The following is a 12,861-nucleotide window of genomic DNA, read 5'->3' as shown; positions in this document are numbered from 1 at the left end:
AATGGTGAAGTTTAGGTTATGTGAATTATATGTCGATAATAATTTTTTAAATATTTTTTAAATGCCATTAAAGCCCCAAAGAAGGATTAATTAATTATGCAGTGATCAGAGGAGGCTTCATGAGATGACATTCCAGTTGGGTTCAGTCTTTTTCACTCTGGAATGTGCTTTGGGCCCTCAGTACCATGATGAGCTTGAAGTTTATTCTGAAAGCAGTGGGAATTGATCAAAGGATTTGAGTAGGGAAGTGATCATATCTTCAAATCAGTTTTCTTTAGAAAAGTGTGTTAAGTGGATTGACACATAAGGAAACTATCTCGGAGGCTGTTTCAGTAGATAAGAAATGATGAGGGGCTTCCCTGGTGGCGCAGTGGTTGAGAGTCCGCCTGCCGATGCAGGGGACGGGGGTTCGTGCCCCGGTCTGGGAAGATCCCACATGCCGCAGAGCGGCTGGGCCCGTGAGCCATGGCTGCTGAGCCTGCGCGTCCGGAGCCTGTGCTCCGCAATGGGAGAGGCCACAACAGTGAGAGGCCCGTGTACAAAAAAAAAAAAAAAAGAGTAAAAAAAAAAAAAAAAAAGAAATGATGAAAAAAAATAAAAAACTAAAGTTAATGAGAAATTTAAAAAAAAAATGATGACCGATTTAACAAGAACAGCAGGAGTAAGAACAGAAGGAGGGATGGCAATGTGAGACACATTGAATTCCCTCCATTCCCTGGCGGTCCAGGGGTTAGAACTCTGCGCCTCCACTGCAGGGGGCATGGGTTCAATCCCTGGTCGAGGAACTAAGATCCCTCATGCCACTCGGCGTGGCCAAAAGGAAAAAGAACAGAAAGAGGGTTGGCAATGGGAGCTATCTCAGGGGTCAGGTCAGGAGAACTTATCAACTGGAAGGGGGAGGTAAAGAAGAAGAAAGCAAAGAGAGCCCCAAGTTTGTGTGCCTACATAGATGGTGATACCATCGATGGAGTGAGGTGGAAGAGAGGAGCAGGGTTTAGGGGAAAGGAGTGAAGGTAATCTTTGGACGTACTGAGTTTAAGCGCCCATGGGAGGTTCAGATAAAAAGATCATCCACCAGGCACATGGAGATAACAAGGATGAACCTCAGAAGAAAAGATTGGGTTGAAATAGAGATTCGGGTGGCCTCAGCATACAGGTGGTAGTTGAAACTGGGGACTAGACAATATCACCTAGGGCACCACTGCAGAAAAGAGGAGAGAGCTGAGGGCAGAATTTCGGAACATCCGTGCTCCTGTAGCACACCGCACCAACCTCTAACATCACACCAGTTGCTGTTGTATTTGTATTTTAATTATTTATTTGTCCTCCTCTATTGGGCTAAGTTCCTTAAAGGCCAGGACCATGCCTACATTTGCATATTCCTCCTGCACAGCTGGCACAGGGCCTGGTGTGTATCAGCTCCCTGTAAATGTTTGCGGGGCTGAAGGCTCACCTAGATTGAAGAGAGGAGGAGGGGGTAAAGCTGTGGTTGGGGAGAGGGGTGTGAGGTGACCCAAGACAGTGTTGAGTTAAGAAGTCAAAAGAGGGTAGCATTTGGAGGAGGTGGGTGTTTAAAGAAGTCTGGAGAGATGAGGACTAAGAAGAGACCATTGGATTCAGCCAATGGGTCATTTCGCCTTTGGAAGAGCGAGGTGATGAGCGGAACTCGGCTGTGTATGCTGAAGAGTGGCTGGAAGGCTAAGGAGTCTGGGCTCTGCATAGAGACTCCTGTTTGGAAACATGTGGCTGTGAAAGGAAAGAGAAAAGACTGAGGCGGTGGCTTGAAGAATAATCAGACTTGATGGAAAAGGTTTTGTTGTAGTGGCTTGTTTTTGTTTTAAGACAGGAAACGAGCATTTTTGTAGGGTGAGGGGAAGGAGCCATTGGAAAGAGGAGACTTTGGAGATACCTGAACGATGCCCAAGAGGAGCCCGAGGCAGCTGGAGGCACTAACCTTGTGGAAGATTCAGACAGAGTTTCTATTCTGAGGCAGAGGGAAAGGGTGGCTGCGGATGCCTTGAAATGGAGTAAAGTTGGGAAAGTTCTTACCAGCCGATACTATCTGCAGAGACTAAGAGGAGGGTTGGGGGCTTGAGAGGCGTGGAGAAGATGAGACGGCAAGTATGGCCCCAGACGATCTTGGAGAAAATGTGCACCCGATGTCTTTATTTAACTATTTAACCCGCCAACTTCACTGAGCATTTCATTTGGTAGTAAAACATAATAGCTGCCATGTATTCAGTCAAGTAATCATGCACCAGACATTCTGCTCAGCACTTTCCATACGTAATCTCATTCAGAACGTACAGCTATCCCCAAAGGCAGGTACCGTCATCTCCATTTGATCCATGAGGACGTAGTAAAGCTTGCCCAAGTCTACACAGCTAGTAAGCCAGAATTCAGAGCCAGGCCTCCCTGACTGCAAAGCCCAAGCCCTAAACACACATGCTGTGCTCTGCCGTATGCTGGGAGGATGCTAGATAAGTCTCAGAGTGGTTCCCAGCTACAGGGCTGGGGGACGGGGGTGCTTCTTCCTCTCATCTCCTGTGGTTCTCACTGTGTGTATGTTTCCTCCTTAGCACTTTTTTGTGTGTGCTGGCCTGGCCAGTCACTTAAATATCTAACCCTTCGGCAGCAGTCAAGGAAGACCTCATTTAGCAAGTAGGCCTTAAGAACAGGTCAGATTAGGACGGGCCTTTGTGTCATGTCTTCTTTCTCTAGTTGCCTCGTGTTCTTTTTCTCACCATTTATACCTCTTTCTGCTCCTGAGTGATGGTGAAATAACATGTATCTCCTAGGAGGCAGAGATCTCCTTTCTCTCCTCTTTGTTTTGGGATAACTGCCTACTCTCCCCACTGGTGAGTCATCCATTCTCTACTAACCACTCCTCTGCCTTTTCCCTTCCTCCTTGTCCTCCTTGCCCCCCCCCCCCCGCCCCCCAGCGTATCTGTGAGGTGTATAGCCGGAACCCCGGCAGCCTGCTGGAAGAGCAGATCGAAGGCGCCCGGCGGCGAGTCACTCAGTTACAGCTGAAGATCCAGCAGGAGACTGGTGGCTTAGTGGTGAGTGATGATAGGCGTAGCTCTAGGAAGGGCACGTGCAGGTGGACGGAGGGGAGAATGAGGGAGAAATCTAGGACAGAGGCTTCCCGAGTCATACAGGACCGCAGGGCTGAGCTAGTGAGTGTTTAGTGTTTTACAAAGAAACAGAGGTCAGCAGTTCTTTATATAGCACCACAGAGACTGAGCACTGTCCTGACACTTGGGATCCCATAAAAAGAAATAGCCTGTTTCTTGCCCTCCAGCAGCTTACAGTTGCAATAGAAAGAAAGAAATATGAAATAAACCAGACTGTCGGCTTTAATCTCCTAATTATCCATCCCCTTCTGGGTAGTTTCCTCATAGCTGATGTATATTCCGACACTAATTTTACTCAGTATTCATCTGGTAGCTTTTCCCATCACCTCTCCCTCCAGTAATGGGTCTTCTCAAAGAAGTACGAGCACTTTTAAAAGTCAGCCTAAGTAAAGGATCTCCCGTCAGTTGAGAGGGATCTGTAGCAGTACTAACCACACTTTGTGGGAAATCCCAGAGAGGAGGCACTTCCTTATCTGTTCTAGTCAGGGACTTATTAATTAATAAGTATTAATTAGTGTCTTACTTCTCTCCATCAGGTCTTAATTCTTTGGGTCAATAAGTAACTCTCCAAAAACTTTAAGATCTCCAAGAATAATATTTGCCAAAGCCAATAGAAATTATTTGAGGATTATCTACTTTCTTTTTCAGAAGATCAAAGAAGTCTGGGAAACACAGGCTAATCAAATTTAAACTTTTATTTTCTGAAGGGCTTTCAGTATCACACGGTTGATAGGAGCTCAGGTTTAGGACTTAGACCATCTGGATTCACCTCCCAGCTATAGTGCTCACCAGCTTTAAGACTCTTGGGCAAGTGACTTAATCCCTGGGAGCCTTGGTGTCCTCATTTATGAAATGGAGCTACGGCAGGGTCTGCCTAGTAGTGGTACTGTCAGAATTAAAGGATGCCCTCAGCACGGGGCCAGTGCATGTTTGTTGCTGCCGCTCCCTCTGTGCTCGTGTGCTCTGTAAGTTGTTGAGTCTGAAACATTCAGCTTGGAATCTAGGGGTCTGAGCGCCAACCCTGGCTTTATAGTTTACCTGCTGTGTACCTTGGGCAAGTTACTTAAAATCTCTGGGCTTCTGTTTCCTCATTTATAACATGGGAGTACTATACCTGCCTCAGAGTTGTTGAAAAACTCAATGAGATATAGACAAGAGTGCGTCATAAACAGTAAAGCACTGGCAACATAATTCCCTCCACAAATGGCTGGTCAGCCCCAGTCCAGCGCCTGTCAGTCTTCAAAGATCTTTAGAGGCAGAGCTTTCCATCTTCTAGAGCTTTTCATACTCCTTGATAGTTCGGAAGTTCTTTCTGTGTCCAGCCCAACTAAGGCAATAGACGCTTTGAGGTCCAGGGTGAGAAATCAAGTAAGTTTTTAGAATTTTACTAGTAGTAAAGCTCCCTTTTCACCATTAGGGGTCACCATTCTCCTCAAACTGTACAAATGAAGCAATAGCTCTTCCAAAGGGGCATTTTTCAGGCAATGAAGCAGAAGAGGCCACTAATTGTAAGCAGATGTTATCTGCTGAGACTGAGGGAAGGAGGAAAACAGTAGGGAGAGAGGTTCACAGCATATGTCCACCCTCCGGACCTTTCTTTTTTAGGACATACTTCCGCTATATGGTGACACCGGCCAGAGATCATCAGAAGGTGAGTCCCGTCAGCACGCCTTTTTTCTCTGGCACATCTCTAGTCTACATTTCTTATCTATTCTGTTGTCCCGTCCCTTTGGGGCAGATTCAGGGGGAAAAAGTATAGTCCCTGCCTCTGAGAAATAGAATAATGAGAGAAAGCAGTACCAGTGACAGGGAACTTGGATACAACTTATTCAGTAGAAATGAGTGTATAACCAGTAGCCCTGGATAGATAAGTGCCAGGGAAATACTAGAATGATGGTGGTCCAGACAACAGCATGCCTCCCAGCACCTAGCAGCTAGGAGCTCAAGAGATGCTGTCGTAAGAGGAGATGGATGGGAACCAGAAGAGGGTTGGGATGAGCTGAGGGCTAGCACTCGTTGCAAGGTAGAGCTGTGGAGGATTATTTTAGGAGGTGACACTGCCTGGGCTCAGGTGTACAGGTAGGTAAAAGCTAGGTGTAAAGGTTCTCGGGGAGTCGTGTAAGAGAGCTGAAGGGAAACTGGGAAAGAAAGGCAGGTGACAGCTTCGCCCTCCTGCCCTGGGCACAGGTTCCCAGAATAAAGGCCCTTCTTTCCCCCAGGCCACAGCTCCTTCCTCACTGTGTAAACTCTTTTCTTCTCAGGCCGACTCTCTCTGGATTCCCAGGAGGGGGACAGTGGCCTGGACTCTGGCACAGAGCGCTTTCCTTCCCTCGGCGAGGTGAGTGCCAAAGCGGGGGGAGCCCCTTTTAAAACCATACATTCAGTTTTCCTTCTCTGAACACCTAAAAGTTCTATGCTCACTGCTTACACCAAGGCCTCTGGCCTGTCATCTGTGGCCCTCTGGTATAGTTCCAGTTCCAAGGGTTTTAGTCATTCTGCTCTGGGATCCAAAAAAAGGGGGTTCAGATGCATCCTGCACTCAAGATCAATGAATCTAGCTTCTGTTTTATCATCGTCAACTCTGTAGTACAGAGTCGGGTGGAGAAAGAGGCCATATCTTTAACTGTAGCAAGCCTTTTTTGAGTGTAAGGGAGCAGAGACGAAAATTCCCTAAAACAATGACTGGACCAAAAACACATTGCCAGCTGGCTGCGAATAACACCATCTTGGAGTAATACAATGAACCTGGCCTAATCGGAGGTGGCAGCCTCTCTTTCTTTGTCACAGATCTTTCTGTACTTGAACAACTTATCTTTTCTGGAGTGGTCAGAAGAACTTCAGGCTTTGGCTTCAAAGGTTGTCTTCTGGGTGTTCTCAGTCTGCATATATTAATTGCAAATATAAACTTGCAATACAAAAATAAGAGTGAATGGAAGAAGTAATAATGGTACGAGCAAAATATTTACTTAGCCAGCTTAATTAAATATGTGAATAAGTAATTGAAAACATGTTTAAAACCTAATTTTAAATAATAGTTGGAATTTTATTTCTTTACTGCTCCTGTCTATTCGTGGGAAGATGATGAATGTACGTGGAAGGATCAGTATGTCAGAAAGACACCAAGAAGGGGGAGGAGGGTCCTAAATAATCCACAGTTGACATTCCCCTGCGGGCTCCACATCTGGAAGCAATGCAGCCTAGTGGGCAGTGGGTTGAGACTGCCCAGGTTGCATCCAGGGAATACCACATTACTAACTATTCGACCTACAGCAAGTCCCAGAACCTCTCCAAGTCTTAAGTTTCCTTGTGTGAGAAGTGGGAGGAATAATAGTTTCTACCTCAAAGGGCTATTGTGAGCATTAAATGAGGTGATACATAACCAAGGGCTAGTATAATGTCAGGCACAGAGTAAGTCCTGGACTTTTATTAGCCAACGAGCAGAGCCCTGAGGGTCTTCTGGATGAGGTTTTCTGTGTTTTTTTTTAATTTTCGGCTGCGTTTGGGCCTTCGTTGCTGCATTCAGGCTTTCTGTAGTTGCAGCGAGCGGGAGCTACTCTTCTTTGCAGTGCGTGGGCTTCTCACTGTGGTGGCTTCTTTTGTTGCAGAGCACAGACTCTAGGCACGTGGGCTCAGTAGTTGCGGCTCGCGGGCTCTAGAGCGCAGGCTCAGTAGTTGTGGCACACGGGCTTAGTTGCTCAGGCATGTGGGATCTTCCCGGACCAGGGCTCAAACCCGTGTCCCCTGCATTGGCAGGCGGATTCCTAACCACTGAGCCACCAGGGAAGTCCCTGGACGAGTTTTCTTCTCACAGAATTCTCTGTTCCTCTAGTCGTTGGTGAATCGGAACTCAGTACTGTCAGACCCTGGGCCGGACAGTCCTCGAACCTCCCCTGTGATCATGGCCCGGGTGGCCCAGCACCACAGGCGGCAGGGCTCGGATGCATTGGTTCCCCCCAGCGGTGACCAGGTGAGTGATCAGAGCCACCGTGCGCTTTTGCTTTCCCTGTTTTCAGAACTGGGTTACCCATACGTGGCCTTGAACGATCAGACTAAACCCTGTTTTGAGATAGACACTAGAGGACAAATAGTAAAGGGAGAACATGGTTTAAATGCATACATGGAAGTAAGGCTATCTCAGTTTCTGGGTGAAGAGTCCGTGAATGCATCTGTAGGGAAGTGATGTCCAAGGAGCAGATCGCTGGTCTTTCTTTTAATGTCTGTATAGAATGGGAAATAGGTTGGTTCAGTGTTTCTCCAGAACACTAATTTTCAATCTTCTCTTTCTTTAGCAAAATCCTTTTCTTGAGCAAAATCTTATTATTTGGTACCCTAATACAGAAAACAAATAAATGCTCAGCTATCTGGGACTTTTCCTAATCAATCTCCCCACCTCGGCCCCCACCTCAGGGGTACTTCTCAGGAGCCCTAAGGTTCTGCAAAGCCTGATTTGAAAGCCACTGCTTTCAAGGGTAGAACTAGGTCCAGGGGAGATTTCAGGAAGACAGTTTTTGGCTCCATGCAAAAAGCTTGCAAAGAACCTGAGCTATCAGACAATGGAATGGGCTGACTTGAGAGCCCGGGAATTGCCTGTCATTGTTCAGGCAGAGGTTAGGTCATTCCTTGTTAGAGACAGTGGCAAGAAAGCTCCGAGTTTTGTAAAGCAGTGTTTCTTAAAATTCATCTGCTACCACCATAATTTTTTTTCCATATCCTCATACCAACTATATAATGTTACTTAATATTTTTCTTTAAGCTAACTCACTTTTTAAAACTTAAATTTATTTTTAAAGGAAATTTGCCATTATATTAAAACCAACATCAAACACCGTTTGATGCGCTAGTTCTCCCCATAGGATAGAGTTTAGTTACTTTCAGATCTTGGAGGGGGAAAGGCAGGGAAGTGGATCTCACATGTATTAAAATGCCTAGTGCACCAGCTGCTGTGCTAGATCTTTTAGGAACAAATCTCATTTAATTCTTACCACCAGAAAAGGAGATAGGCATTAGAATCTTCATTCAGTGAGAAAACTGAGGCAGAGAAAGGCTAAGGGACCATTCAAGGACTCAGCTTGCTAATGGCAGCATCAGACTAGAACTTAGTTTTCCTGAGCCCCAGTGCAGGGCTGCCTCCTGTCCTAGACGCTCTTTGATTACCCCTCCCACTCCTCCACTACCACCACCACCACCACCACTCCCCCTTAGTAGTACTATAGGGCCAAGGTCAGGCTTTCCAGGCAGGGTCAGGTGCACATGGTGTTCTTTTTGTTTTTTTGGGTTTTTTTTGCGGTACGCAGGCCTCTCACTGTTGTGGCCTCTCCCGTTGCGGAGCACAGGCTCCGGACGCGCAGGCTCAGCGGCCATGGCTCACGGGCCCAGCCGCTCCGCAGCATGTGGGATCTTCCCGGACTGGGGCACGAACCCGTGTCCCCTGCATCGGCAGGCGGACTCTCAACCACTGTGCCACCAGGGAAGCCCCCACATGGTGTTCTTAAGGGAGGTTTTCATTTAGGTGGCTAATAGAAGCAGGTGTAGAGTAATTGGTCTTGGAGTCCTTTTCCTCCTCTGAATTTGTTTCAACTTCCGAAAACTATTTAAATTGCTATTTTTGAGTGATAAGAGCAAATATAGTATAGTTCCAGTTTCTTAATAATAATCTATGTTAGTAAGAGCAAAGGTGGAAACCTGTGCTATCCATGAAACTTGCAGCAGCTGGGGGATGGAATCATAGGGAATTCAAACTTTGTTACGTAATTCTGCAATGTTTGATTTTCTTATGATAAACATATTCTGCTTTTGCAATCAGAAAAACTGTATGTTTGTAAAGACTTTAAAAAAATAAATCCTCCCGCCCAAACAAGCAACAACCTAGTGCTTTCAGGTTTCACTAGAGAGCCAAGCAGAGACAGAAGTGATCATCCCACACCCCCTGGGCATCCTGGATCCCAAGGGATTCAGAGACTAAGGTGTTAGGGGAGAGGAGGATACTCAGGATGTGTCTGAGGAATTCAGGTCCAGCACATCAGGCCTGACTCTGCAACTTCCAGCATGCCATTATAAGTGAGTGCTAGACTCTGATCTCTGAGATGCATCCTGGGTCTCTCGAGTTCTGTACTCAGTCATTCTGAGCATAGAGTCTGTAAATACCCAGGAGAACAAAAATGAGTGAGGTGTGTCAGGGAGGAACCGTCAGGAAAGGCCCCTTGAGAAGGTGGAATAGGAGGGTGTCTGGGGCCTGAGAAAAAGTAGCCATGAGAAGTGCCTCCTCCAGATGGGTTCCAGAGCATAGTCCTTGTTGAGGAATCACTGAAAATGAGGTAGAGTGAATTGAGTGAAAAATATAGTTGGTAGGAAATCTTTGAAAGCTCAAGGAACCTTTAGGAGAAAGGCTTGTCCAATGAAGCGTCTAAAACGTTTATACAGTATGAACTCTCTCATCAGACCTAATCGATGGCATAAGGGGGAAAGAGAGAAAGCCAAGCTGAGAAACTTGGATTTTAGACTGGAAATGGGGAATCTACCATAGATTCTTGAGCAGGCAGGGAAGGTGATGGAGACGCTGTTGGAGAAGGCAAAGCTCCATTCCCTTTTGCTCAAGGAGGCAGAGATGGACCACAAAGCTCTCCTCCAGCAGGGGTAGAGGGCACACCGAAACTGTAGAGGAGCGCTGTGGAAGACACTAGGTTTGGAGGGCGTGTTTTTGGGGTGGGGGGCGGTCTGTTGAGAACAACAGAGCCCCTGCCCACCAGTCCAGCAGAAGCTCTAGGTTCTTATTTTGTGGGCTGACACTCCCTCCTCAGATCTTTCACAAGCAGGAAGAGAGCACTTTCTCTCACTTCCCATCTTCATACGTCATGTGACCAGGCTGCTCTGAGTCTGCCCTGCCCCACCCAGAAGCAGTTGCCTTCTTGCAAGTGGAAATCATTCTTTCTGTTCTCTGAGATTTGGGGGGTGGTAGTGAGATGCCGGTGTTTACCAGCCCCGCGTGGCCTTCCCCTTCAGTGCCATGCTGTCACTAACCAAACTCCACTGAGGGGGCTGGATCCCTTTCCTCTGACCTCTCATCTCTACAACTCGACTCTCTCCCCCAGGGTGTAGATCAAAGCCCAAAGCCTTTAATTATTGGCCCAGAGGAAGATTATGACCCGGGTTATTTCAACAACGAGGTAACAGTTTCTTGATTTTTTCCTTTCCTCATTCTCTGTCGTACCTGCTGTTCTGGACTAGAAGCGCTTGGACTGGCACCAGCTGTGAGGGGGCGTACGGGAGGGGCCGCGCTTATCAGCCCTGGCAGGCAGGGAGCATGGGGGCTGAGCTGGGGCAGGCGGTGCTTCTCTGCCCCCCAGCCCTGCCTGTCCTTCTGCCTTCCAGAGCGACATCATATTCCAGGACTTTGAGAAACTTAAGTCACGGCCGGCTCACCTGGGGGTTTTTCTACGGTACATCTTCTCTCAGGCGGACCCCAGTCCACTGGTAAGTCGCAAGTATCTGTCTCGATTGAGTACCTGCTTGTGCTTGGCCTCTGTCCCTGCTCTGTAGATGTCATAAGTCAGATCCATGGGCATGGTCAGGCATCTCGAGGACAGAGACAAAATAGAAAAGAAGGTGCAACCTAGGTGGAAGGGATTCTTCACTGCTAACTGCATCGATAGCACAGGGAGGAACAGGAGAGCTGGGCCAAGAAAGCTGTCGTTCTGGGTCTGCTTGGAGGAGATGGTCTTTCTAGGTTTTTGGAATGAAGGTGGGTACAGACTGACAGTGGGGAGTTGAGAGAGCAGCCCTTTGCAAGTATACAGTGTTACTGCAAGAAAGCTTGGCAGAGGGGGAAGGTGGTAAAAGGTCTTCAGTCTGAAGGTGATGACAAGGAAGATCGTGGTGGGATGGAGGTCGGGGTGCTCTGCGACATTGCCCAGAGCCAGCAGCTTTACCAGTTTCTGTCGTTCTGCTCAGCTGCTTAGGAAGGGGGATGAAGGAGAGAGGCTGCTGTCACGTTCTCCAGAATAAACTTGTTGCCCGTGGCATGCACTGCGGCTCTTCCTTTCCGGGGCTACCACTGTTAGAAGCCAGAGTCAGCATCCGTTTGCTCAACAGGTGTTCAGTGAACACCTGCGTGTACATCCCAAGCGCTGGTATCTCAGAAGCATTCCTGAATGAAGACGAGGCACAGCACAAAGAGAAATAACACCTGAACCCTTTAAAACAACAGATAAACAAGTACAAGACAAAATGTCAAGTGTGGAGAGGATACAGGGTTGAGGAGAGATTGCGTTGGGGGAATGTGTGTGCGTGCGCCAAGGGGTGGGGATGACTTACCACAGGTTTCTGAAACGTGCTAAGCCAGGATTTCTCAACCTCAGCACCACTGACCTTTGGAATTCTTTGTTGTGGGGTGCTGTCGTGTGCATGGCAGTATCTTTAGCTGCATCGCTGGACTCCACCCAGTAGATGCCAGTAGCACCTCTCCAGATATAAATCAAAAATGCCTCCAGACATTACTAGCTGTCCCCTGGAGGGCAAAAGCACTCCTGGTTGAGAATCACTGCTCTAATCCATTTTCTCTCTCCCAGCTTTTTTACTTGTGTGCAGAAGTTTATCAGCAAACAAACCCCAAGGATTCCCGAAGCTTGGGAAAAGACATCTGGAATATTTTCCTGGAGAAAAATGCGGTAAGGCGGTCATAGACTGGATTACAATTTTCAATTTTATTATATTGTTTGACCATTCAGAGGCAGAGGAAAAACTAAGCAAAACACTCAGGCCGAATGGAGACAGGTTTTTTTGGTTTTGGGGGGTTTTTTAATATTTATTTTATTTTTATGGCTGCATCTGGTCTTAGTCGCGGCACGTGGGATCTTCACTGAGGCATGCGGGATCTTTTGTTGCGGCGTGCGGGCTCTTTGTTGCTGTGCGTGGGCTTCTCTCTAGTTGTGGCGGCTGGGTTTTCTCTCTCTAGTTGAGGCGTGCGAGCTCGGTGGTTGTGGCACGCGGGATTAGTTGCCCCACGGCATGTGGGATCTTAGTTCCCCGACCAGGGGTCGAACCCACGTCCCCTGCGTTGGGAGGCGGATTTTTTACCACTGGACCGCCAGGGAAGTCCCTGGAGACAGGTTCTTAAAGAGGATTCCTGGATTCTGTTCCTAGCTCCACTCTAAAGATTGATCTCCTCTCTGGACCTCTTTTGCCCACATGTAGCGAGGTAGAGTGCACATTGCCTCTCTCTGAAATGTTTGGAGAAAAAGAACTTGCACCAAGTCCTAATTACTCTCCCCTGGATCAATGCCCTGGTTCCCTTCAACTCTCCTTGCCTTGCCCATCTCTGGGATGCAGAAACAGAGGCCCAGAGACATCAGATGGTAGAAATCAGTGAGCCAAGAGGCAAGCCCAGATTTCTGAAGTTCTGCCTGACGTGCTCTTACTGCCCCAAGGCAGGGTTCAGAGGGAGGGGACCCCAGAGTGTCTGGGGTGGATAGCACGCTGCATCTGGACATAGCTCCCAGGGATGTGTCAGGGATCCCCCCGGCGGCAGCACCTCGGCCTGCAGAGGGCAGTTCCCATCTTAGACTTTCTAATCTGATCAACTAAACTAATTCCAAAATGACTTTATTCATCTGGCAGTAAGCTACTAGGACTAATGAGACTGGGGAAAAAACGGCTTTTCCCCAAGATTTTTATTTTTGCCCCCTTCAGTGGGTCTTGAGTAAGGAGGTTAGAGCTGCTCGTTGTTCCC

The 12,861-nt window shown here is 47.6% G+C and overlaps 1 protein-coding gene across 7 annotated transcripts in view; it reads left to right on the top strand.

Annotated features, from left to right (window-relative positions):
• The window catches only part of ARHGEF11 (Rho guanine nucleotide exchange factor 11), a 111,529-nt gene that overhangs the window by 72,060 nt on the left and 26,608 nt on the right, over positions 1–12,861 (top strand). For 5 of the 7 annotated variants that reach the window (XM_032622857.1, XM_032622831.1, XM_032622820.1 and 2 more), the window contains exons 8-14: positions 2,943–3,062; positions 4,743–4,788; positions 5,399–5,475; positions 6,967–7,104; positions 10,226–10,300; positions 10,506–10,607; positions 11,702–11,800. In XM_032622857.1, the coding sequence (XP_032478748.1) occupies positions 2,943–3,062; positions 4,743–4,788; positions 5,399–5,475; positions 6,967–7,104; positions 10,226–10,300; positions 10,506–10,607; positions 11,702–11,800 (657 nt within the window). The remainder of the gene's footprint in view (positions 1–2,942; positions 3,063–4,742; positions 4,789–5,398; positions 5,476–6,966; positions 7,105–10,225; positions 10,301–10,505; positions 10,608–11,701; positions 11,801–12,861) is intronic. The other 2 variants (XM_032622848.1, XM_032622842.1) reach the window with 1 other exon arrangement.

This window comes from Phocoena sinus, chromosome 1 (genome assembly GCF_008692025.1).
Source record: "Phocoena sinus isolate mPhoSin1 chromosome 1, mPhoSin1.pri, whole genome shotgun sequence".
NCBI lineage: Eukaryota > Metazoa > Chordata > Mammalia > Artiodactyla > Phocoenidae > Phocoena > Phocoena sinus.
The sequence above is the reverse complement of the archived record's forward strand: the minus strand, read 5'-3'. Positions and strand labels throughout refer to the sequence as shown.